We start from the raw sequence: 24,042 nt of genomic DNA, 5'->3' as shown, positions 1-24,042 counted from the left end.
GTGCTTAAACAATCCTGCTGTAAACTGCTCTTTGCATAGAATTATTTTATTTTACTTGTTTATGTTTGGCTTTTTTCTCCACTAAGCTGAGTGTGACCAAGAAGGGCTTTACTTTATATCATTCACATACCTTTATTTCTCTGAATATTATCTTTGTTTAATGTCACCTGCCTGGAGCTGGACTCTCTCAGGGTGGTGTCGGAGAGGTGGATGTTGTCCAAGATAAAGGCGATGCTGAAGAATACTTCCCACACACTCTATGATGTGCTGGTCAGCCACAGGAGAACGCACACTGAGTGCATTATGAGATACCCCATAATGCACCACTGAACGACACAGGAAGTCATTCCTGCCCATGGCCATCTCCCTGTACAACTCCTCCATCTAACACACTGTAAACACTGCAGTAGTTACAGCCTTTTGCACATGCTCTTTTCCAGGGGCGATTCTAGGATCAGAGCTTTGGGGGTGCTGAGCACCCAGAGAGCTGCCCAGCCAGGCAAGATAAACTTTACACGTCACGATGAGACTTCTTCCCCATCTCTGTCAGTCCCTGCATCCTTAAATGTCTCCAGTTGTCCCGAGTTCCCTCTGACTGTCTCCTTGGTGCATTTAAACCCCTGTTCCTCCCTGTCCTCATCGTCTGTTGTCTTCATCTCCGCTATCAGTCATCATAATTTTACCATCTCTGTGCAAGTCTGCAAATTTCTTTACTAAATCATAAGATTCTTAAATTCATCAAGTCTCTCTGTGCCTGGGTCCTCGTCACAAAACATGACATCACCGTTTTGTACATTTTAACACAATTTAATCCCCACATTTGTGAAAGAAAAGCAAAACACTATTTTGAGAAGTCTGTAACAAAACCATCAAATCTGATAAAGGTTATTTAAATGATGCTCATAGTGAGTAAGAAGTAAACTGAGTGCATGTTTTGGACAGAGATTCACTTTTAATGTGTATGTATAATACAGATACATAAAAAACACTCCCAAAACAGAATAAATTATTACAAAATATTAATAAAAAACTATAAAAATGGAGGCAACTTTGCCTGTGGTAGAATGTATACAATGTATGAAAAAATCTTTACTGCAGATACTAATTTAACTAATTTAATAATACTAATTTTGTGTTGTAAGATTTATGAGTTTCATGCTTTCATAGTGGTCCTTGGGAGAGCTTGACATTTTCTCAGGTGGTACACACTGTAAAAAGTTTGAGAAAAACTGATAAGTGTTTCTCTGCCGCATAAGTCTGTATGCGGCAGTCATACAGACAACTGGAGAGTCCAAAAGTTGGCCTACCTATTACTGGCTGAGGTTTTAGTAGAGTTGTGGCTGAACCACATAAAAATATATCATTAATTTTAATCTCCCCAATCAATGATAATGTTATGTTGGAATGTTGTTAAAGAGGGTCAAAAATGTTTCAACCCAGTTAGTTTTGCAGATTCTGTATAGCAGCTTTAATATAGGGAGGAAAAAACTTCCAGACTGTCTGAGTAAAATCAGGTTTTTTCTCTTTGTCAGTTTAACAGTTTCTGTTTTGCCTGTCACTATTCCCTGTCTGTTTTCTTACCTGGTTCTTCCTGACCTTGTACTTTCTCCTCATGTTCCCCTCTTTCCTCTCTCCCTCTTTGGACTGACAATCATACACAAATAGATTGTATTCAATTAGATGAAAAATTACATTAATATGAATTTTTTTTTTATTAAGATCACTAACGAAAAGTCCTCTCTCAGTGTACTTTCAACCAAAAGGCAAATAACCAAACCACATGAACATCTAATAAAAGATATAAAATATTGAAACACTGATCCAACATTATCCTTTATTGATGGATCATTTGTTCTTACACTTTTACCTGAATGTGGCTCCTGTTTTTTTAAAAAAACTTCCTTATATCCATTATGAACCTGGCTGTCTCTCTCTCTACACACACACACACACACACACACACAACAGGAGTTATAAGGTTATTGGGCATCCAGTCAGTTAGCTAGTTAGTATCCATTTCAAACAGGACAGTGGTAACAACAGCAGGCTACGGACAATTTTAAGTTTTAGATTTTAAATAGGCTGTATACATTTCAGTGGGAGCAACAGGACGGTCAAATGTCGCTGAATTTACTACAGAGCAGGACGGATTGTAGGGTAGAAAACATCATTGGAAAACACGTTTTCAACACTGCAGGTTACCTGGTGTAAGGTTTTTCAGCTAAAAAGAAACATGACTCCTATCTAACTACATAAAGAGTAACTGAAGGTTAAATGCTGCTAATATGTCCTGTTTTAATCCGGGCACTCCACCTCCGCTCCGCTGCGTCTCAGCTACCATCGCTCTGGCAGCAACGACCCTAGAGCCAGAGTGGGGGCGAGCTGGAACAAACCATTTTGGGAGGGGGGAGGGGTTATCTATACTTTTGTTGTTAAAATGTTCCGTCTCAACCAAGTACTGTATGCTTTTTATATTTTTAGTAGTGTGTCACACAAACAGCAAATATTGTCAAAAAAAAGTAAGAAATCTTTGGGGGTGCTTTGATTCATTTTTGGGGGTGCCAAAAATCGCCCCTGCTCTTTTCTATTTTTCTGTAATATTCCTGTCAATGTTCTTGATACTTATTTATAATCACCTCTGTCAATCCTTGATATTTATTACTGAGTGATTTGTATATATTGTGCTTTTTCTTAAATCTGTAACATATTGTATTGTTAAAGTTTCTGTTACTGTACTGGAGCAACTGTAACCCACATCATTTTCTGAGGGATTAAAAAAGTATGCTGATTCTGATTCTAACATTGCTTATCTGGATGTGTACAAGATCTTTGATCTGTAATGTTCTGAGTTTGAAATAAAGTACAGGTACTCTAAAAGCACCAGGTACTATGACCTAATGGAAAACACTGAAAACCGTGCCACGCCAGTAGGTAGTAGCAGGGTTTACTTTATAGTGATGTGTTGTTGTTGTGACAGTCAATGTCCAGTAGGAGGCGGCAGCGCTCAGTCGTAGAACGTAGAAGAAGAAACCCGGAAGTGGAGCTGCTAACCCGTTACGGATTACCTTCAGACCGACCTCGAGAGCCTCAGGTGCGTTTTCAGGGTTCGCGCTGTTCCTCTTTACTTGTTTTCGAAACGTTTCGTTGATCCGCTGCCTTACTTCCGGTTTTGGAATTTGTTTGTGGCGGGAACTAGTGCTGTAGTACTTACGTTCAGAAATCAGCTGATTTCATACGGCGCGGCAGTACCGGCACGCGCACGGATAGGTGTCGGCGCTCTTGGCACTTCATCACGTGCCACCAGGTACCACTCATTGATAATCAGTACTCGATTAGTGACCGTAACGTGATGAGAGGAAGCACTGAGACAGCTACCTAGCGGTCACCTGTGGTCAATTCAGGACCCGCTGTGATAGGTCAGGATTGGTGTTACTGGATTATCGATCCTACACCTCCCAGATTGATGTTATTGATTACTGATGTGGTTCTTATGATCAGGACTCTGGGCATTCCTGGTGCATTCCAGAAGTTCCTCATGTCTCCTATTCCTGACACGCTTCCTTGACCTCGATGAAAACGTCACTGAGGTCAAGGAAAGGTGGGAAGGAGAATTGCTGAGGACTTGAGAAAAGAGAAGAGGTAGATGCACTTAGAACTGGAACGACCTTACACTGGTGTCTCTTTAACAGGAAGTCCGCTGTGTTGAAACTACACTGTGCAGAAGACGAACTAATCAACTAAGCTGGAGAGGAAATGGCGTGTCACAAATTTAGAGGATCATCATTTAGCCTGGAGAAATAGTTTGCTGCTTTATAAGAAAGCCCTCCGCAAAGCCAGAACATCTTACTATTCATCACTGATTGAAGAAAATAAGAACAACCCCAGGTTTCTCTTCAGCACTGTAGCCAGGCTGACAAACAGTCAGAGCTCTACTGAGCCAACAATCCCTTTAACGTTAACTAGTAATGACTTCATGAACTTCTTCACAAATAAAATTTTAATCACTTGAGATAAAATTACCAATAATCATCCCACAGATGTAATATTATCTACAGCTACTTTTAGTACCATTGATGTTAAGTTAGACTCTTTTTCTCCAATTGATCTTTCTGAGTTAACTTCAATAATTACTTCCTCCAAACCATCAACGTGTCTTTTAGACCCCATTCCTACAAAACTGCTCAAAGAAGTCCTGCCATTAATTAATGCTTCAATCTTAAATATGATCAACCTATCTCTAATAATCGGCTATGTACCACAGGCCTTCAAGCTGGCTGTAGTTAAACCTTTACTTAAAAAGCCATCTCTAGACCCAGCAGTCTTAGCTAATTATAGGCCAATCTCCAACCTTCCTTTCATATCAAACATCCTTGAAAGAGTAGTTGTCAAACAGCTAACAGATCATCTGCAGAGGAATGGCTTATTTGAAGAGTTTCAGTCAGGTTTCAGAGCTCATCACAGCACAGAAACAGCTTTAGTGAAGGTTACAAATGATCTTCTTATGGCCTCTGACAGTGGACTCATCTCTGTGCTTGTCCTGCTAGACCTCAGTGCTGCGTTCGATACTGTTGATCATAATATCCTATTAGAGCGATTAGAACATGCTGTAGGTATTACAGGTACTGCACTGCAGTGGTTTGTATCATATCTGTCTAATAGACTCCAATTTGTGCATGTAAATGGAGAGTCCTCTTCACACACTGAGGTCAATTATGGTGTTCCACAGGGTTCAGTGCTAGGACCAATTCTGTTTACATTATACATGCTTCCTTTAGGCAGCATCATTAGAAGACATAGCATAAATTTTCACTGCTATGCTGATGACACGCAGCTCTATCTGTCCATGAAGCCAGGTATCACAGACCAATTAGTTAAACTGCAGGAATGTCTTAAAGACATAAAGACCTGGATGGCTGCTAACTTTCTGCTTCTTAATTCAGATCAAACTGAGGTTATTGTACTCGGCCCTGAAAATCTTAGAAATATGGTATCTAAGCAGATTCTTACTCTGGATGGCATTACCTTGGCCTCCAGTAACACTGTGAGGAACCCAGAGTCATTTTTGACCAGGACATGTCCTTCAGCGCATTATATTAAACAAATATGTAAGACTGCTTTCTTCCATTTGCGCAACATCTCTAAAATTAGAAATATCCTGTCTCAGAGTGACGCTGAAAATCTAGTTCATGCATTTATTAGTCCCCTCCTGTTTATGCTCTACACATCCGACTGCTCCCCTACCCATCTCTCAAACACCATCATAAAGTTTGCGGACGACACCACAGTGGTTGGACTCATCTCAAGGGGGGATGAGTCGGACTACAGAGATGAGGTCAACAGACTGACTGAGTGGTGTTCAGTTAACAACCTCCAACTGAACACCACGAAAACTAAAGAACTCATCTTGGACTTCAGGAAGGGCAGGGCAGACCCGGCCCCTCTTTACATTCACGGGAGCCGTGTGGAGAGGGTACACTCCATGAGGTTTCTGGGCGTGCAGATCTCTGATGATCTCTCCTGGACTGCAAATACCACTGCGGTGGTAAAAAAAGGCCCAGCAGCGTCTCCACTTTCTGAGAGTGCTCAGGAGGAACAACCTGGAGGAGAGGCTGCTGGTGACATTCTACAGAGCCACCATAGAGAGCATCCTAACGTACAGCATAACAACATGGTATGCAGGGTGCTCAGCTGCAGACAGGAAAGCACTGCAGAGGGTCATCAACACAGCCCAGAAGATCACTGACTGCTCTCTGCCCAGCCTGGAGGTCATTGCAAACTCTCGGTACCTCAGCAGAGCTGGCAATATCATCAAGGACCATTCTCACCCCAGCAATCAGCTGTTTGAACTATTACCGTCAGGCCGATGATACAGGTCACATAAAACCAGGACAAACAGATTCAGGGATAGCTTCTTTCCCAGAGCTATCACCGTAGTAAATAAGCACAAAAACAATTGAACCTGCTTAGCCATACCATACTGTCACTGTCATCATATTATGCTGCTATTCATACTGCAATACTGTCATTATATTAATGCTGCTATCCTGTAAATATCATACTTACTTTTGTTGAGTACTTACATTTGTTTTATTGTACCTTTTATATTTTACATTTATATTTATTATTGCATTTTTGCACCAAGGGAGTGGCACTCCAATTTCGTTGTACCCTGTACAATGACAATAAAGGCTATTCTATTCTATTCTATTCTATTCTATTCTATTCTATTCTATTCTATTCTATTCTATTCTTCTATTACTTCCAGGCTGGACTACTGTAATTCTTTATTATCAGGATGTCCTAAAAACTCGCTGAAAAGCCTTCAGTTAATCCAAAATGCTGCAGCAAGAGTACTGACAGGGACTAGAAAGAGAGAGCAGATTTCTCCTGTTTTGGCTTCCCTTCATTGGCTTCCTGTTAAATCCAGAATTCAAAATCCTGCTCCTCACATACAAGGTCTTAAATAATCAGGCCCCATCTTATCTTAATGACCTTGTAGTACCATATCACCCTATTAGAGCACTTCGCTCTCACACTGCAGGGTTCAGCTGTGAGTTTTACTGCTGCTGATAAAAAGCTATAAATAAATATATATACAGGTTCTGGATGAAATGGAAAAAACACTTAGATTGGAAATTTACATGATCTGCTCCGCTTTGGTTATTATGAATATGTTTTCGTGAATGGTCGGATGGGCCGTCGCAACGTATTATGGGACGCCATTTTCGCCTCCCTTTTCATAAAGATGGTCCAGTGTCTCCTCTGCTAAAGAAGATCATAAAGGAAGCATTGATGCTTCTTCCCCTAGTGTTTGGACAACTGAAACGTATGTCAGTGAGGAACCTTTCTGATCGAAGTGGAATATTGGAACACACCTCACGTAGTCTTTCCTCTCTCCACAGGAAGCTCCTCCAACATGGCTGACCCCTGGCAGAACGCCATGGACCACGCTGTCGCCGTGGCACGAAAAGCCGGAGAGGTCAGTCATCTTCTTCCTTTTTCCTTCCCACCTGAGACTCACCTGTCAGGGCCTCCAGGTGATTTCATTATGAAACAGAGGAGTATCAGGAAGTTCATTCTTTTTACCTGGACGTGAGCGTCACTCGCCCATGAGCGCCACTTCAGGGTCAGCTGACGACTGCTTGACAGTGAGCTGCACGGCCGTCACAACTGTTGATTGGTGACCAGAATCCGCTTCCTGCCATTACTTCACTTACTGAGCACGCTCCAAAACAGAGGGGGTGGAGTCACTTTCTTCTTCTCTGAAGCATTCTGAGCTCAAAGAGGAAACAAAGGCTTTTATTTTGAAATCTGAGGTTAACCCCTGATGACAGACTTAAAAATTGAAACTATTGGCTGATCAGCTTCTGATTGATAAGCTATCAGTGCATTGATCAGGGGCATATATTAATCAGTTATTGGTGCATTGCTCAGGTGGTGTGTGAGGCCCTGCGTGGTGACAGGGCAGTGATGACGAAGAGTTCGGTGGTGGATTTGGTGACGCAGACCGACCAGAAGGTGGAGCAGCTCATCATCCACTCAGTAAAAGAAAAGTTCCCCACCCACAGGTATAAAGCTCCACCCCCTCTGTGCATGTCCAGTCGGATTATTGATCATCAGTTTACAAAGACGAGCGTGATGATCAGATCCAGATGTTCAGGGATCCAGCTGTGTGCTGCTGAGTAGTAGAGATGACCTGCTGGAACATCTCTGGCTGCCGTCTCGTGGCTCTTCTGCGTTCAGCGTGTAACGGCTTCACCTGTTCTGTGCGTTTCAGGTTCATAGGGGAGGAGTCAGTGGCTGCAGGTGAGCCCTGCGTCCTCTCCGACTCGCCCACCTGGATCATCGACCCCATCGATGGCACGACCAACTTTGTTCATGCGTGAGTTTGCACTCTCTGACATCATCATTGCAGCTTCGTTTCCTGTGGGCGCTCAGAGAGCGAGGCGGGGTCTACGGCTTTTCTGATCGATTACCTCCAGATTTGAGGTTTATTTGGTCCAAATGACTCAGAGGGAATCGATCAGAGAGTCAGCTGAGAGATCGATGAAGGATGATCAATGTTCAGCTCGAGCCGTCCCTCAGCGGGGAGATCGATAATGTGATCAGCGTGAATGTAAGCAGATGACTTCCTGTTTTGCTTGGTGTTCGGCACACTGAATCAGCTCATTTAAAACGCTGATGGGCACTGGTTACCGTGGTGACCTAACAGGTAAACAGACCTGCTCTGCAGGAACACGTATGACGGTGCGAAGACATTAACTTCCTGCATCTGTTTCTCCTTCACAGGTTTCCTTTTGTTGCCATTTCCATCGGATTCGCCATCAACAAACAGGTCCGAGTCCACATCAGCACCGACCTCCTGACCTTTGACATCAGTAGCGACATCACAGGGCTGCAGCCCTGACTTTAGTAATCGATTAAGATAACAGATTCAGATAAGAAATCCCTCTGTCTTATTAATGAGCAGTAATAAATACTAAAAAGCGAAAACAGGGGTTCGCTAACCCCGCCTCTGATGCACCTGTGTGCTGCTTCCACGTAAGACAGTCGCTGCCGCCAGCCTCGGTTTAAAGGTGAATCAGACGTTTCTCTGTAAAACAAACGGCGGTGGACGGAGCAGCTTTTCTGCAGTTTGTTGATGCTTCGATGAAGGAGTTTGTCCCTGTAAAGGTTTTAACGGGAACCTCCTGCCTCGTCTTTGATTCACTCTGACGCTCTCACCTGAGCCACAGTGAGTCTCAGGTGAGCCTCCGTTACTTGAGCCCGGGTCTCATCCCTCTGGTGGAAACTTTTCAGAGTGGTGCCGTTTCTGGTTTCGTCTTTCTTAAGTTGAGCTTTGCCCTGGCTCACAGGCGCAGCATCACCACTGTCTGCTTCACCTGGGAGTGTTTCCATAGGTGGAGAGGGGGCGTGGCTGTAAGCAAGCTGTTGGTTCACGGAAATGTTCCCACACACGCGTTAGCGCTCCGTCTGCTGCAGCGTATAAAATGACCAAAAGAGTAAACGCGGCACCTCACCTGCTCCTGACCAGGTGAGGTGCTCAGTATCTGTTACCATGGCGATTTGGCAGCTAAAAAGAGAAAATCACAATCAGCATACTTTATTAATCCCTCAGGAAATGATGTGGGTTATAGTTGCTCCAGTACAGAAACTGTTACAGATTTAAGAAATAGCACTAATATATAGAAATCACCCAATAATAAATATCAAGGATTGACAGCAATTACAAAGTAGAAAGAGCATGTGCAAAAGGCTGTAACTACTGCAGTGTTTACAGTGTGTTAGATGGAGGAGTTATAAGGGAGATGAGTGTGGTGTATTATGGGTAATCTCAGCCTCTCACTGAGCATGCTCCTGTAGGTAGCCAGCACGTCATGGAGTGGGTGGGAGGTATTATCCATCATTGTCTTTATCTTGGACAACATCCGCCTCCCTGACACCACCCTGAGGGAATCCAGCTCCATCCCTACAACATTACTGGCCTTGCGATCAGTTTACTGAGCCTGTTGGCAAAACGTCAGCGCTCTTTAAACTAACAGGTAGCTTGAGGTGTTCAGGCCACCTGAGGATGAACATGAACGACCTCACCTGTTCACCTCACAGCGGCCTCTACTCTTCTTCCCCTCCCTCAGGTGGAGTTTGGCGTTGTCTTCAGCTGCGTGGAGGACAAGATGTTCACGGCGAGGCGGGGAAAGGGAGCATTCTGTAACGGTGAGCCGCTGCAGGTGTCCCGGCAGGAAGGTCAGTGCTCAGCGAACTGATAACCAATAAATTGGTGACATCACTTATGCAGGCAGTCGGTCACCTGTTTGTTTATCTGTGTGTGATGTCATCAGCCGTGGAACAGGCGATGGTGGCCACGGAGTTTGGATCGAACAGAGACGCCGACGTCGTCAATAAAATCTTCCAGAGCCTCCGAAACATCCTCTGTCTCCCCGTTCACGGGTAAGGCTGCCGCCGCGCTGACATCACTGCACGCTTGTTTTCCCGTAGCTGACGTGTCCATCTGTCTCAGGGTGCGCGGGGCGGGTTCCGCCGCCATCAACATGTGTCTGGTGGCGTCGGGCTGTGTGGAGGCGTACTATGAGATCGGGATCCACGTTTGGGATGTGGCTGCTGCGTCGTTGATAGTGTCCGAGGCCGGCGGCGTGCTGATGGACGTCGAAGGTAAGCTAACCCACCAACAGCACATTACCGTGCTCATGCGTTCCCAGCTAACGGTGTTTCCGTGTTCAGGTGGCGACGCGGACCTGATGTCCAGGAGGATCATCGCCGCTAACAGCAAAACGATCGCAGAGCGACTCATCAAAGCGATCGTCCCCTTCAGCGTGCCCAGAGATGACGCCGCACCACCGAAGAAGAGCTGAACACACACTGACAGGCGTGAGGAGGAGCACACCTTCCTGTTTGGAAAGTTTAAATAAAGTTTTCTATAAAAGCACCCGCGTGTTTGTGTGACTGACGGCAGGTCACCATGGAAACAGAAGACAGGACGCCGAGGTGTATGCTAGGACTCATTTATTCATTAAACTTGGTTAAACAGGTAAAGTGCAGCGAACAAAAACAGGATGCTCAAACTGCGCCTCCTGAAGTCTGCTCAACACATGCTAACAGATGCTAAAACTGGCAGCTTCCATCGTTAGCCACCTCTAGCTAACTCTGATTGGCTGCTCATATTTGGTCCCTGATTAGTATATTTGTGCTAAGCCAATCAAAACACAGGGCCGCCCTGTCATAGCAGCTGATGGGTGTAGTGGGAGGTCATACTTTAGGAGTGGGTGGAGTCAATCGCTTAGCAGCACATGAGGGGGCGGGGCTCCAGCAGGAGGGGGCAGAGGACAGAGGTTGTTAATGCGTTTAACCGGAGAGCAGCGCTGTTTCCTGAGAGGAACGCTATTGGTCAGCATCTGCAGAGAGACAGAATTCTGCACTGTGATTGGCTGAAAAGAAACATGGTTTAAACAGCACATCAGATTTTCAAAATAAATCTCAGATGTCATTGTAGATGACGAACAACACCATCATCTGGTGATGTCACTGACCATGCGGAGGCGATGAGTGTAGAGCGGCTCTGGCTCATCGGGTTTTCTGGTCGGCACGGTAACATGCCAACGCTGAAGCTCCGCCTTTATTTCTGCCAGACTGAAGAGGACAGCTGGGTCAGCACGGCAACGGTTAATCAGCTCCACCAAACGCTCCTTATAGTGTGACCTGTCAGGAGAAAGAAAGGGGCGGAGCCTCTAAGACCACACACATCTGGCAGAACATCTTTACTGGGAGCTGTGGTCTTACTGGCAGTATCCTCGGTGTTCAGGTAACGCAGGTCGACCACAGGGCTCCTCCCTCTGGCTGCCGTCGTCTCTCAGCTCCAGCACTGGACAGGACGCTGGAACGGGAACACACCTGTCAGTGACTCTTGGACAAAGGAGATGCCAGGTAGACAGGTAGAGGGCTCACCTGGCAGAGTGGTGTCAGGTGAGCTGGCCTTGGGCGGTTCCAACCAGGAGGGAGACACTCTGTAATGCTGAGACAGGAGACAGCACACCTGTAAACTACTGATCACAGAACAGCTGGGAACACCTCAGGTTGATCTGCTGGCTCTCACCTGCAGCAGCAGGTGGAGGCGGGTCAGGCTCCAGTCCCTCAGGTAGTACAGGCAGTCTCTGGGGTGGTGAGCATGAAGACCTTTGGTCGTACAGTCTGCAGAGAAGCCACAGGCCTGCAGAGGTTAAACAATACAGGTGTCAAGTCTCTAACACACCTGCTGAACCATTTTCTCGTTAACTTCAAAAACATTAAAGAACTCAAATTATCAGCACGATGAATAATCAGAACAGGTGCCTTTACTCATAATCAGACCGGTTATGAGGTGAGATGCTGTGATTGGCTTGTTTGATAAGGTTGTAAATATGAAACCGAGGAACACCTTCGGTCGACTAACACTCGTTACCCACAATCCATCTCTCTCTGACCAAACACCTGGAGCTCCACTTACACAGAACACAGCTGGAACTCACCGAGCCCAGAACGAAGCGCTGACTGCAGCCGCCGCAGAACTGATGACCGCACTGACTGCAGGTGAAGTGGAGACAACCCCCTTTGGACAGGCTGAAGACCAGCTGGCAGTTTGGACACTCTGAGGACACAGAGGGAAACGTTACACCAGGACAGATCACGCTGAGCTTTAACTCGACTAAACCTTGTTTGTCCAGGTGGGGAAATCGCTGGTTTGAGCGAGGAGTCGAGTGAAAAGACGTAAGGCCATCTCTGAGTCGAGGAGGGGGCCAGAGGGGGCCACCATCCTACAATGCTGTGAATGCAGCCATTCCCCAACTGTCGTTGAATAGGACTCATGGTCTTTGATCAGTGTGGCAAATTGCATCTTAATGATCATAAACTGACCTCATAGCTCATTGGTCATTCAGTGGGCGGGTTTCAGTCATTATGTAAATATAATAATAGGGTTGAAACCTGAAGAAGTCACCTGATGATGATGAAATGTCTCCCGATGGACAGAATCAACGTTTGGAGAGTCATTTGTAAATGGATGGTTCTTATACAACGCTTTTCTACTCTGAGCACTCAACGCGCTTTATACAACTAATTCATTCACCCATTCACACTTTTTCTAAGCTCTTAGTGCCTATCTAACATTCACACACATTCACTCTCCGATGGATGCATCGGAGAGCAACATGGGGTTAGTATCTTGCCCAAGGATATTTGGCATGCAGACTACGGGGAAGCCAGGAATCAAACCACCAACCTTCTAATCGGTGGATGACCTGCTCTACCGCCTGCCACCCCTCCCCATGTCCTGTTCATGGATGCTAAATGTTACTGGAACAGCTGGAGACCAGGACAGACCAGGTCCCGGCGTGTCAGCTGAGAGCCCCCAGACGTTGTTTTCTGGGGTTTTGGCGAGAACACCCACGCCGATCATTGACTGGACCAGTTCAAGTCCTCCGAGTGTCATGCTTTCGCTGATTGAAGGCCTTGTGTGTTAGTTTGTAAACAGCAGGAGTAAAAAAGCCTTCAGTCACTTGCTGACTGCTTCATTTCTACCTGCTTGCTTATAACCACCTGAGTGATGGGGTGAAACATTGGGTTCAGGTCCTGCAAGAGGCCCTCAGAGTCTCCTGGACCTGGTTCTGGGTTCGTACCGATGCTGCTGTACAGCAGGGAGGTGCTGTGAGGGTCCGGCTGGTTCTGCTGCTGCCACACTTGGAACTGCTCACAGGACAGACCCTGATGCTGGGGGGACCACTGCAGAACACAGGGACAGTGGTCAGGACCCGATCTGAGGCTGGTTCATCTGTGTGTGTGTGTGAGAGTGTGAGTGAGAGAGAGCGAGAGAGAGTGTCTTACAGGTGATCTGCACTGAGAACAGGTGCTCTTCTTACAGCTTGGACAGTCCATCCTGAGGCGCTGGGCCTCGTGCAGCATCCCGAATGAACACTGAAACACCAAACAACAGTCGTCTCAACAAGGTTTATTCTTTAAGGTCAGCACCCCACAAAGAAACCCAACGAATGAACCCTTATAACAGGAAGAAACCTCTGGCAGAACTCAGGGGCTTGGTTGGGGGTTGGGAAGAGCCAGAGATGAATAATCACTAATGATTAAATACAGGGAGTGCAGAATTATTAGGCAAATGAGTATTTTGTCCACATCATCCTCTTCATGCATGTTGTCTCACTCCAAGCTGTATAGGCTCGAAAGCCTACTACCAATTAAGCATATTAGGTGATGTGCATCTCTGTAATGAGAAGGGGTGTGGTCTAATGACATCAACACCCTATATCAGGTGTGCATAATTATTAGGCAACTTCCTTTCCTTTGGCAAAATGGGTCAAAAGAAGGACTTGACAGGCTCAGAAAAGTCAAAATAGTGAGATATCTTGCAGAGGGATGCAGCAGTCTTAAAATTGCAAAGCTTCTGAAGCGTGATCATCGAACAATCAAGCGTTCATTCAAAATAGTCAACAGGGTCGCAAGAAGCGTGTGGAAAAACCAAAGGCGCAAAATAACTGCCCATGAACTGAGAAAAGTCAAGCGTGCAGCTGCCAAGATGCCACTTGCCACCAGTTTGGCCATATTTCAGAGCTGCAACATCACTGGAGTGCCCAAAAGCACAAGGTGTGCAATACTCAGAGACATGGCCAAGGTAAGAAAGGCTGAAAGACGACCACCACTGAACAAGACACACAAGCTGAAACGTCAAGACTGGGCCAAGAAATATCTCAAGACTGATTTTTCTAAGGTTTTATGGACTGATGAAATGAGAGTGAGTCTTGATGGGCCAGATGGATGGGCCCGTGGCTGGATTGGTAAAGGGCAGAGAGCTCCAGTCCCACTCAGACGCCAGCAAGGTGGAGGTGGAGTACTGGTTTGGGCTGGTATCATCAAAGATGAGCTTGTGGGGCCTTTTCGGGTTGAGGATGGAGTCAAGCTCAACTCCCAGTCCTACTGCCAGTTTCTGGAAGACACCTTCTTCAAGCAGTGGTACAGGAAGAAGTCTGCATCCTTCAAGAAAAACATGATTTTCATGCAGGACAATGCTCCATCACACGCCGTCCAAGTACTCCACAGCGTGGCTGGCAAGAAAGGGTATAAAAGAAGAAAAACTAATGACATGGCCTCCTTGTTCACCTGATCTGAACCCCATTGAGAACCTGTGGTCCATCATCAAATGTGAGATTTACAAGGAGGGAAAACAGTACACCTCTCTGAACAGTGTCTGGGAGGCTGTGGTTGCTGCTGCACGCAATGTTGATGGTGAACAGATCAAAACACTGACAGAATCCATGGATGGCAGGCTTTTGAGTGTCCTTGCAAAGAAAGGTGGCTATATTGGTCGCTGATTTGTTTTTGTTTTGTTTTTGAATGTCAGAAATGTATATTTGTGAATGTGGAGATGTTATATTGGTTTCACTGGTAAAATAAATAATTGAAATGGGTATATATTTGTTTTTTGTTAAGTTGCCTAATAATTATGCACAGTAATAGTCACCTGCACACACAGATATCCCCTAAAATAGCTAAAACTAAAACAAACTAAAAACTACTTCCAAAAACATTCAGCTTTGATATTAATGAGTTTTTTGGGTTCATTGAGAACATGGTTGTTGTTCAATAATAAAATTATTCCTCAAAAATACAACTTGCCTAATAATTCTGCACTCCCTGTACAGAGGGGTGTATAAACACATGTGAGTGAAGAAGAAACACCCAGGGCTGGATCAGGTGACCCCGAAACCTCCCTTACTCATGTTGCTATGGGTCTAGGCTGCTGGGGGATTCCCATGATGCACTGGGTGTATGCTTTAGCAAAAAGGAAAGTTTGAAGCCTAATCTTGAAAGTAGAGATAGTGTCTGTCTCCTGAATCCAAACTGGAAGCTGGTTCCACAGAAGAGGGGCCTGAAAACTGAAGGCTCTGCCTCCCATTCTACTTTTAAATACTCTAGGAACAACAAGTAGGCCTGCAGTGTGAGAGCGAAGTGCTCTAATAGGGTGATATGGTACTACAAGGTCATTAAGATAAGATGGGGCCTGATTATTTAAGACCTTGTATGTGAGGAGCAGGATTTTGAATTCAATTCTGGATTTAACAGGAAGCCAATGAAGGAAGCCAAAACAGGAGAAATATGTCTCTCTTTCTAGTCCCTGTCAGGACTCTTGCTGCAGCATTTTGGATTAACTGAAGGCTTTTCAGCGAGTTTTTAGGACATCCTGATAATAATGAATTACAGTAGTCCAGCCTGGAAGTAATAAATGCATGAACTAGCTTTTCAGCATCACTCTGAGACAGGATATTTCGAGGTCGTTAGTCATTTCTCTAACAGTTAAGATTTTATTTGTCATGAAGTCATGGCTCAGGACAGGCTCTGACAGCCGCACTGCTGAGACAAAAAGTAGCCCACAGCGTCACGGGTCTGAGAACCGAATGTCACGCAGCAGATGATCACAGTTTGTATTGTAGCCCCACCCACAATCCCTGACATCACTGATACCAGCAGCGGTATTTATTTCTTGCTTCTGTGAGGTTCTGGACTGCGAGGCTCAGATCGTTCGGGTTCTTACGTGAGCACACCAGCAGAAGTTGGGCATCTCCTGCAGAGCTCGGTCTCTGAGTTTCCTCTGGAACAGCTCGTGGACGTCAGCAGGCAGGAAGTGGCGGATCTACACCGACAAACAGACACGTGTCAGAATTGGTCATCACCACGCCGACACAAACTAGGCCGGAACGCGCCTCACCTGTGTATCCAGCAGGTTGAAGTAGTCCATGGACTCTTCCAGCCCGCCCTGACCTCTGACCTCCGGTCGGCCACACTGGGGACAGACCAGCTGATCGACACTGCGCTCCTTAATGGCCGTTGTGAAGAACGTCTTGAAGCACGTCTGACACAGGAAGCAGGAGCAGTGCGTCATTGTGATGATCTGCGGGAAATACAGAGAGAGAAGAAGAACATCAGCAGGCTGCGCACGCTCCGATTGGCCGGCTCAAACCTGCGGCTCACCTTGCTGAAGGACACCTGCTCTTGACAGATGGGGCAGCTGTGGCTCAGGAACCTGAGAGCTGATGCGAAGTCTCTGTTGATCTGGACCGCTTCCAAGACATCGGCCAGAGTGAAGCTCCGCCCCTCCATCGCCATCAGAGACAGAAAGACCGCCGCCTGGTCCGGAGGGAGCTGCGCCGCCGTCCGAGACACAGACCGGAGAAGCTGCCGAGACGCCAGAGTCCGGCTCACCTGGTCCGCTTGTAACTGAGATCTCTGAGGATGCTGTAGCTCAGGTGCTGCGGCGAATGGCCGTGCCGTACCTGGGAGGCGTCGCGCTGCTTCTGATTGGACAGATCGTGCAGGCGAGTCTGCATCTAGCCTCAGCTCACCCATCATCCTGCTGAGGGGTTCTGTACCTGCAGGAACCAGAACCAGGTGGGTTCAACGTTTCTCACGTTCACCTGGAGCTTGTTCATGTTTACGAGACTCACCTGAGGAGGAGTTTAGGAAGGGGTTGGTGTGGCGGTTGGAGGTGGGAGGCAGAGCACTGAAGTCAATCCCCAGCAGTTCATCGGTGTATGACCTCGCTGCCCTCACGTCCGCACTCTGCTCACACTGGTTGGCTGCGACAGAGTGGGTGGGACTTTGGTAGGTGACTTCAGAAAGTTGGCGACCCTGTGGGGAGGAGGAGGTGCAGGTGTGCAGGGGACTTTGGAGGCTGGAGAAGGAGAAACCACTCTCGTCAGTCCATCTAAGTAACGGAAATACAGACTGAGCACACAGAGAGGAACTGACCTGTCAGCTGACACCTGTCCACCTGCAGGGGGCGGAGTTTGCACAGGGCACCTGCTATAAAGGGGGGTATCCTTCTGGAAGGCCCGCCTCATCTCTGACACGAGTAGTGACAGGTTGGACACACCCTAGCAATAAGTGGCATATACATAATGTTTACAGTGTTTTTTAGCTCCGCCCTCTGCCTGTGTGGAGGCTCCACCTTGTTAAACGTGTGTTTTCAGGTATATTAACACTAATAGGTAGTTTTCAAACTGCTGGGTCAGAGCACAAATAACATGACAGAACACCTGTCCACTGAGTCAGCTTACTCAGCCCATCTTACCTCAGCCCAGTTTGTGAGCGCGTCCAGCCTGATGTCCCCGGCAGCGTCCACGCAGGGACAGGTCGAGTTTATCACCATGGAGACCGATGGGCAAACATAACAGCGAGGCCTCGATGACGGGTGCGTCTCATGGAGCCAGATGCATACTGGGATATTATACTCACTTCCTGGTATGAAAACCAAAGTGCCAGCGTGACCCTCATGATGTCACTACAAACAGTAAACAGACAACATGGCCGACAGCTAGCAGGCTCACCTTCGTACTGAACAGGAAGTGTCCCAGCGAGAAACAACAACTTCTTCTTCTGTTTGTTTGGGAAACCTGAAACACAAACTCTTATTCTGAAACAGGAAGTCGCCCTGATTTGCCAAGTCTGACAAAATAAAACAACAGGAAGTCAATTCTGAGGTACTCACAGTAAAAATCAACGTAGAGACGAAGATCAGGGAACAGAGACTGAACCGAGTGAAGGTCACACAGGGTCTCACCTGGATGCAGGTACCCACACTGAGGAAGACAGTGAGGAAGAGGAGTGTTAAACCACAGCGATAAGGATGCATTAGCCAGAGTGAGGAAGAAGAGGAAGAAATATTAGCCAGGGTGCAGAAGAAGAGGAAGAAATATTAGCCAGGGTGAGGAAGAGGAAGAAGAGACATTAGTCAGAGTGAGGAAGAGAAGGAAGAAACATTAGCCAGAGTGAGGAAGAGAAGGAAGAAACATTAGCCAGGGTGAGGAAGAGGAGGAAGGTGAGGAAGAGGAGGAAAGACAAGCCAGAGTGAGGAAGAAACATTAGCCAGGGTGGGGGAAGAGGAGGAAGAGACATCAGCCAGGGTGAGGAAGAGGAGGAAAGATAAGCCAGAGTGAGGAAGAAACATTAGCCAGGGTGAGGAACAGGAGGAAGAGAGACATCAGCCAGGGTGAGGAAGACTAGGAAGAAACATTAGCCAGGGTGAGGAAGACTAGGAAGAAACATTAGCCAGGGTGAGGAAGACTAGGAAGAAACATTAGCCAGGGTGAGGAAGACTAGGAAGAAACATTAGACAGAGTGAGGAAGAGGAGGAGCTTGCTTTTAGCATGTAGCTGCCGAGCTAACCCCGGTTGACCGGCTAGCAGCAGCAGAAAGTTGTTATCAGACTTATAAAGTTTGATTTTGAAGCTCAGGAGCAGCTTCACGGTCTCGTTCCCACCTCCGTCAGAGTGCGGAGCTCCGCCTTCCGCTCGACCTGCGGCATCTCCCCCACAAATGGTTCCCAGAAGCGGTGAAGAGCTTGAACATCCAGCCGCTCCCACAGTCACATGCTAACAAGCTAACTGACCCGACTGGAAAAACAGACGCGCCTTCTTCCGCCCACAGAATTTCAGAGTAAAAGCGCAGCCTCGCAGCTGGAGGGTTACTTTATTTAAAAAGGCTCGTGGTTTCAGTGAATTGATCAGTACATATACTTTATTGAGCAGATACATATACAGGAAATTTAAGCAGCACGTGACCACACAAAGGCTCAAACTCAAGATTTCCATTTTTCTCTCCTTCCTTTTAACTAAAACTTTTTTTCTCCACACTGTAAACTTAAATTTAAACCCAAGCTTTATTGACACAGACGTCTGATCAGCTTGATTGATTTAAACCGTCTGCCGCAGTCAACTGTGGGCGTGGCCTCAGACGGGCGTGGCCCTCCACTCTTTGCCCTCGGTCAGCGCTCTTGGCTGGTGGATGAACACGCTGTACCGGACACCCTGATTGGATGCCGCCCGGACGAAGCGGCTGTTTGCCGTCATGGTAACCGCCCTCAGCCAGTCTCCGGTGCCGAAGATCATAAGTGAACGGCGGTTGATCTTGGCACTGGGTGTGAGGTGCAGAGTGCGCTCCGACGGCTGGTCATCCACCACGTGGAGGCGGGCCAGCAGCTTCTGAGCGCGCTCCTTCTCACCGGGCCCGCCAAGCGTGTCCAGAATGACCTGGAAGTCGTGAACGGCGGCACGGCAGGCAAACAATTCCTTGCCCTCCATAAAAGCGTCGAGCTGCGGAAGCACCTGCTGGTGGCGTTCCTGGGCAGCCTGCTCTGTCAGCACGTGTTCCCTGAAAGCGAAGTGGCACCGGCCGTGGCTGAGCGATGACACATACGTGATGAGCGTCGTGATGTCCAGATTCACCCGCCGGCACTCTTCCACATGCACTTGTGCTGGGAACTCCAGGCTGGCCACCACTGTGCTGCGGTCAACCCGCGTGAGCTCTGACGTGTCCTCCTCCTCCTCGTCCACCGCCTCGTCATCCTCAGCTTGTTCCTCCTCCTCCTGCTGCTCTTCCTCCTCCTCCTCGATCACCACAGCATTCACAGCCACGATGTCACCGCGGACGGACACGCCCATGTCCCGCAGGCGGTCAGCCATGGGGCTGGAGACACCGTTGTAGAAGGCGAAGATGACGTGCGGGTGGCGGTAGTGTACGGGCTGCTGGTGGCTTGCCTGCAGGAAGTCCTCGGCCTGTCGTATGATGCTCTTGTCGCCATACTGGCCCCGCCCCTGCCAGATGTTGTGAAGAGCCTCCGCCTTCCTGCCCACTGCCTTCACCCAGGTGTGTCCCCCGTTGGCGACCACGTCAACCACCAGGGTGCGGCGGCGCCCGGCAGAGTCCTGGTAGGTGAAGACGTGCAGCAGGGCCGTGATGTCATCTAGACTCTGTGCAGAGTCTACGATGGCTGTCAGGTGGGTGAGGTTGGTGCTGTGCAGGTGAGACTCCTTCACGTGCACCTCTCCTGCCTCCACCCGCCGCAGGAAGCGCAGCTCGGCTCGCAGCTTCCCACACAGCTTCTGGTGACCCTCGACGCCCGGACACAGCGTCTCCGCCCGCTGCAGCAGCTGCTGGGCGGAGCTAATCCTCTGTTGGAGCACAGCCTGCAGGGACATGGCATCTGCATCACACCTGAGGACAAAGAGCGTATCAGAGAGGTCACTTCCTGTTTGTTGCCGAGGTAACGGCTCCAAACACATCATTCAAAGTGCATCTTTCCGATTCACCTGCACAGGTCAGGAAGATCACCTGCAGTGACTCAGACAGGAAGTCAGGTAGCCACTGACTAAACCCAGTCTAACCTGTTTTATGATGTCATCGTAAGTGTTTATGTAACTCTCCGTTTACACCCAAAACCTTTGTAAGGCGCCCGTCTGACAAGACACCATTTGCCCCTCCTCGTTTCACCTACCACTGACATCGCCATCCCTTCTACGCTCACCGTTTGTCACGGTTGGGGATAGTTTTGGGTAGGAGTGGGTTTAAAAGTGAAATCTTTTAGTTTGAATAATGTGACATCGCCTCATTGAATCAGTTTTAAATGTATTTTGAGTCTCAGCTTAAAGCTCACAAAACGATTTCAACAACAGCAAACAGCAGGTACACGCATTCCACACAAAGACGTAAACACAGAGCGTGGATCGTTCACAGACGGGGCTGAAAGTCGACACCTGAAAGATTCTGCAGGTTTCATCACTCTGAGCTAAACTGACTGAACCAGCAGCCAAAGAAGATCCAAAGTACACTTCAAACATCCTCATTCATCCCCTCTGACTTTGGCTCTTACTTCCTGCACAGCTCCCTCTCTCTCAGTGTCCTCACAGACCAGTTTACCATCAATGCTCTGCTATTATCACGCACCAGTCTGCTGCTGTGTTCAGTGTGTCGGCCTCTGACATCACAGCCTCATTTCTGCTCTACAATACTGAACACATGTAAACCTCAATGAGTGCTCAGCTGGGTCTGTAATCAAACCTCTGGGACTTTGGTCTGCTTCCCTTCAGCAGCATCAGGTCATGTTCACATGTTGATTCATGGTTTTCTTCAGTTTTTGTTCTACTGCAGAATATTTTAAGGTTATCTGTTATAAAAAGCCAGGGCAGGAAAATCTGCTTCATGTTTTATCCTCAGTTACTTTGACACAAAGACATCTGCTGTGATGCTCACACCTCTGATGAAGTCTCACAGTGTCAGCTTTGTTTGTATACATGGATATAACATATGGAGATGTTCTGATGATCAGAATTAGAATATTTCTGTCTGATTCAAAATTGAATCAGGACCTTGTGAATCAGAATTGCAGATTGTAGAAACCAGTGATACGCAGACCTAGTTTTGGGGGCACAGAGCTTGTACTGCTGCCATAATCCCAACTCTACCCTTTGAGTGGATTACACATGAAGTCTGATGACGTCGTCCTCTTATTCAAACACTACAATGAACGAAGCAGCTCTCCGACCACGTCACCGTCGAGACACGTTTGTCGACTTCAGCTAACCTGCTAATGCTCCTAATGTGACATCTGCCTGACTAAATCAGACCTGACCTGAGCAGCAGGGTCACAACACGCTCTGCTGAACAAACATGAACCCTCTGCAGGTTTGCCGTGGCGGGCATTCAGCATCACGCCGTCAAAGGTCGGATCCTCCTAAATTCCGATCAGTTCTCCAAATTCTCCCTCACCTCGTGACTAACCCATCTATACTGTACTGTAAGGTTTACTCACAGAGCTTTTCCTAAAGGTCAGAGGTGAGGAAAGTTTGATGACGTCAGCTGATGTAGAGCTGCTGCATGCTGCTTACACAGGTGTTTATATCAGGAACACACACGGTGCTGATCCAGTCTATTCACTATTGATCGCTGTCCCGTGACCACTGACCTGTTCCGTGTGGCTTGTTCTGCTTGAAGCTGACCCACGTTATCTGAATGCAGGCGATATTTCTGAGGTGCTCTGATTGGACAGCTTTGGGTTTTCCTTTACCCTTAAAGCTGAAGTTTGTACAGGTATGAATTCATCTGTACAAACTCGCATACCTTTGAACGTTAGCTCGTTAGCTATGATGCTAACATGACGTCAGCCCGGTATTAAACGTTGCTCTGTGACGTAATTCCTAAAAAAAATTTAAAAGTCCAGAAGCTAAAAAAGAAACTGTGACGTTACTTACGGCAGCAGTGACGTGTGCACGGCAGAAATCTGCTACCTGCGAGGCTAATGCTAACGCTAACTGACAGCAGTTTCTTCCTCTGCGGCTCTGCTCAGCTGGCAGGAAGAACACGGCCGCTTCCGGCAGGATTTTCAGAACAAAGGAATAATACAAAATAAGAGCTCGTAATGAGAGAGGCTTGCACAGACCAGGTTCCGGTCACTGCTGCTGTTATGGATGTGATCCCAGGTGAATGCCGATAAACCCTGCCTCGGGTTAACCCTAACCCACGGACAGTTGTACTTTCCGCAGCGCTTCCTGCAGCTTCATTTCTTTCTGTCAGTTGGTTATCTGGTTACCATGGAAACATGCATCCATCCATTCTGATTCGTGGCTGAAGCCTATCCCAGCTGTCTTAGGTGGAAACGCCCTGGACAGGTGTTGCTAGCACAGAGAGGAAGACAATGGGCGTTTCTCAATATGCGTACTTGTGCGTACTTGCTTTTTTTTTTTTTTTTTAACTTTATTTAACAAACAATGAGTATAAAACATACGAACAGATGAAGTATACAAAACAACAAAACATGAACACACAAAGCCAGGGGTAAAAAGTTACAAGAATACACGCAAAAATTCACAGATATATATTGTTTTGAGAGCCTTTTTGTCGGTAGAGTCTGATATTGATTGTATGTACATTTCCACATCCTTAAAAAAATGACAGAAATATGGTGTTTTGTTAGTAAACTTACATTTATGGATAACAAATTTAGCTAAAAGTATTAACAAATGTATCATAAAAAAACATTTATCATTCCTCTTGGGGAACTACTTGTGCGTACTTGCGTTCTCGTGTACTCGTGATACGTCATCAGTCGGAGACCAAGGCTGTGTCCGAATTCAGGGGAAGGATGCTCATAAGGACACTACCTACCTACGTCACAAGGTAGTGTCCTTAGACGGACGGGTAGTCAGGAAGTGAGCGGCTTGGACAGCCCCCTTTTTTTCTCCATAGAAACTTTATTGAACAAACAATCAGTGTCCAACATAACAGATGGGCTGTGGACAGCCTCCTAGCCTTCGGCTGTGTCCGAATTCAGGGGAAGGATGCTTAAAATGCCATATTTGGATGCAATGACGTCACAGCTACACGACGAGGACTGTCCGAATTCAAAGAGCACTCAAAATGTGGCGACAAATGTGTCCTACTTTTCCGCAAATTTGAGGGTTAGTTGTGTCCGAATTCAGGGGAAGGATGCGCCAATGCCATATTTGGAGGCAATGACGTCACGGCGACCCGACGAAGGCTGTCCGAATTCAAAGAGCACTCAAAATGTGGCGACAAATGCGTCCTACTTTGCCCTGAATTCTAAGGATGGTCTGATGTATCCTTCATGTCCTACTATATCCCAGGATTCATTGCGGGTCATACAGGAGATTTGTTTCTGATAACGATGGTGGTCGAAGCAGGAGAGGAAAACACTTT

At 47.1% G+C, this 24,042-nt stretch overlaps 3 protein-coding genes across 11 annotated transcripts; 1 reads left to right on the top strand and 2 right to left on the bottom strand.

Moving 5' to 3' along the window:
* Window positions 1-2,996: 2,996 nt before the first annotated feature.
* impa1 (inositol monophosphatase 1) lies at window positions 2,997-10,444 on the top strand. Of its 2 annotated transcripts, none has more exons than XM_031744685.2 (9): window positions 2,997-3,091; window positions 6,903-6,979; window positions 7,435-7,568; window positions 7,778-7,882; window positions 8,290-8,335; window positions 9,636-9,744; window positions 9,840-9,948; window positions 10,019-10,170; window positions 10,240-10,444. In XM_031744685.2, exons 2-9 carry the CDS (start codon window positions 6,917-6,919, stop codon window positions 10,368-10,370), a joined length of 849 nt encoding a protein of 282 aa, XP_031600545.1. In that variant the 5' UTR covers window positions 2,997-3,091; window positions 6,903-6,916; the 3' UTR covers window positions 10,371-10,444. The 2 variants fall into 2 exon arrangements, with proteins under 2 accessions (XP_031600545.1, XP_039457852.1); XM_039601918.1 differs by lacking the exon at window positions 2,997-3,091 and adding an exon at window positions 3,172-3,304.
* A 60-nt stretch (window positions 10,445-10,504) lies between these two features.
* On the bottom strand, window positions 10,505-18,970 carry si:dkey-181m9.8 (E3 ubiquitin-protein ligase RNF31). Of its 4 annotated transcripts, none has more exons than XM_039601915.1 (17): window positions 18,812-18,964; window positions 18,041-18,131; window positions 17,880-17,945; window positions 17,624-17,790; window positions 17,302-17,426; window positions 16,998-17,224; window positions 16,525-16,922; window positions 16,262-16,444; window positions 16,088-16,186; window positions 13,372-13,461; window positions 13,167-13,269; window positions 11,999-12,139; window positions 11,609-11,703; window positions 11,461-11,527; window positions 11,296-11,389; window positions 11,046-11,214; window positions 10,505-10,910 (listed from the first exon to the last, which is right to left on the bottom strand). In XM_039601915.1, the coding sequence occupies exons 1-17, from the start codon at window positions 18,854-18,856 to the stop codon at window positions 10,788-10,790; spliced, it is 2,283 nt and encodes a 760-aa protein (XP_039457849.1). In that variant the 5' UTR covers window positions 18,857-18,964; the 3' UTR covers window positions 10,505-10,787. The 4 variants fall into 4 exon arrangements, 2 of the variants coding, with proteins under 2 accessions (XP_039457849.1, XP_031600557.1); XM_031744697.2 differs by having other exon boundaries at window positions 11,609-11,722; window positions 12,021-12,139; XR_005609006.1 differs by lacking the exon at window positions 10,505-10,910 and having other exon boundaries at window positions 11,168-11,214; window positions 12,021-12,139; window positions 13,087-13,269; window positions 18,812-18,970.
* An 80-nt stretch (window positions 18,971-19,050) lies between these two features.
* c18h7orf25 (chromosome 18 C7orf25 homolog) lies at window positions 19,051-22,922 on the bottom strand. 5 transcript variants are annotated; one of them, XM_031744755.2, is made up of 2 exons: window positions 22,766-22,922; window positions 19,051-20,544 (listed from the first exon to the last, which is right to left on the bottom strand). In XM_031744755.2, the coding sequence occupies exon 2, from the start codon at window positions 20,526-20,528 to the stop codon at window positions 19,281-19,283; it is 1,248 nt and encodes a 415-aa protein (XP_031600615.1). In that variant the 5' UTR covers window positions 20,529-20,544; window positions 22,766-22,922; the 3' UTR covers window positions 19,051-19,280. The 5 variants fall into 5 exon arrangements, with proteins under 5 accessions (XP_031600615.1, XP_031600594.1, XP_039457850.1 ...); XM_031744734.2 differs by lacking the exon at window positions 22,766-22,922 and adding an exon at window positions 22,578-22,759; XM_039601916.1 differs by lacking the exon at window positions 22,766-22,922 and adding an exon at window positions 22,447-22,571.
* Window positions 22,923-24,042: the final 1,120 nt, after the last annotated feature.

This window comes from Oreochromis aureus, linkage group 18 (assembly GCF_013358895.1).
Source record: "Oreochromis aureus strain Israel breed Guangdong linkage group 18, ZZ_aureus, whole genome shotgun sequence".
NCBI classification, from domain to species: domain Eukaryota; kingdom Metazoa; phylum Chordata; class Actinopteri; order Cichliformes; family Cichlidae; genus Oreochromis; species Oreochromis aureus.
Note: the sequence above shows the minus strand (reverse complement) of the source record. Positions and strands in the feature narration are given on the sequence as shown.

Coding starts and splice junctions, on each gene's coding strand:
- impa1 (XM_031744685.2), top strand. CDS start 6,917: ATGGCTGACCCCTGGCAGAACGCCATGGACCACGCTGTCGCCGTGGCA. Junction 6,980..7,434: donor TGGCACGAAAAGCCGGAGAG/GTCAGTCATCTT, acceptor TGCATTGCTCAG/GTGGTGTGTGAGGCCCTGCG. Junction 9,745..9,839: donor GCAGGTGTCCCGGCAGGAAG/GTCAGTGCTCAG, acceptor TGATGTCATCAG/CCGTGGAACAGGCGATGGTG.
- si:dkey-181m9.8 (XM_039601915.1), bottom strand. CDS start 18,856: ATGCCGCAGGTCGAGCGGAAGGCGGAGCTCCGCACTCTGACGGAG. Junction 17,946..18,040: donor TCTCTACGTTGATTTTTACT/GTGAGTACCTCA, acceptor TTTGTGTTTCAG/GTTTCCCAAACAAACAGAAG. Junction 16,445..16,524: donor AGCAGGTGTCCTTCAGCAAG/GTGAGCCGCAGG, acceptor TATTTCCCGCAG/ATCATCACAATGACGCACTG.
- c18h7orf25 (XM_031744755.2), bottom strand. CDS start 20,528: ATGTCCCTGCAGGCTGTGCTCCAACAGAGGATTAGCTCCGCCCAGCAG.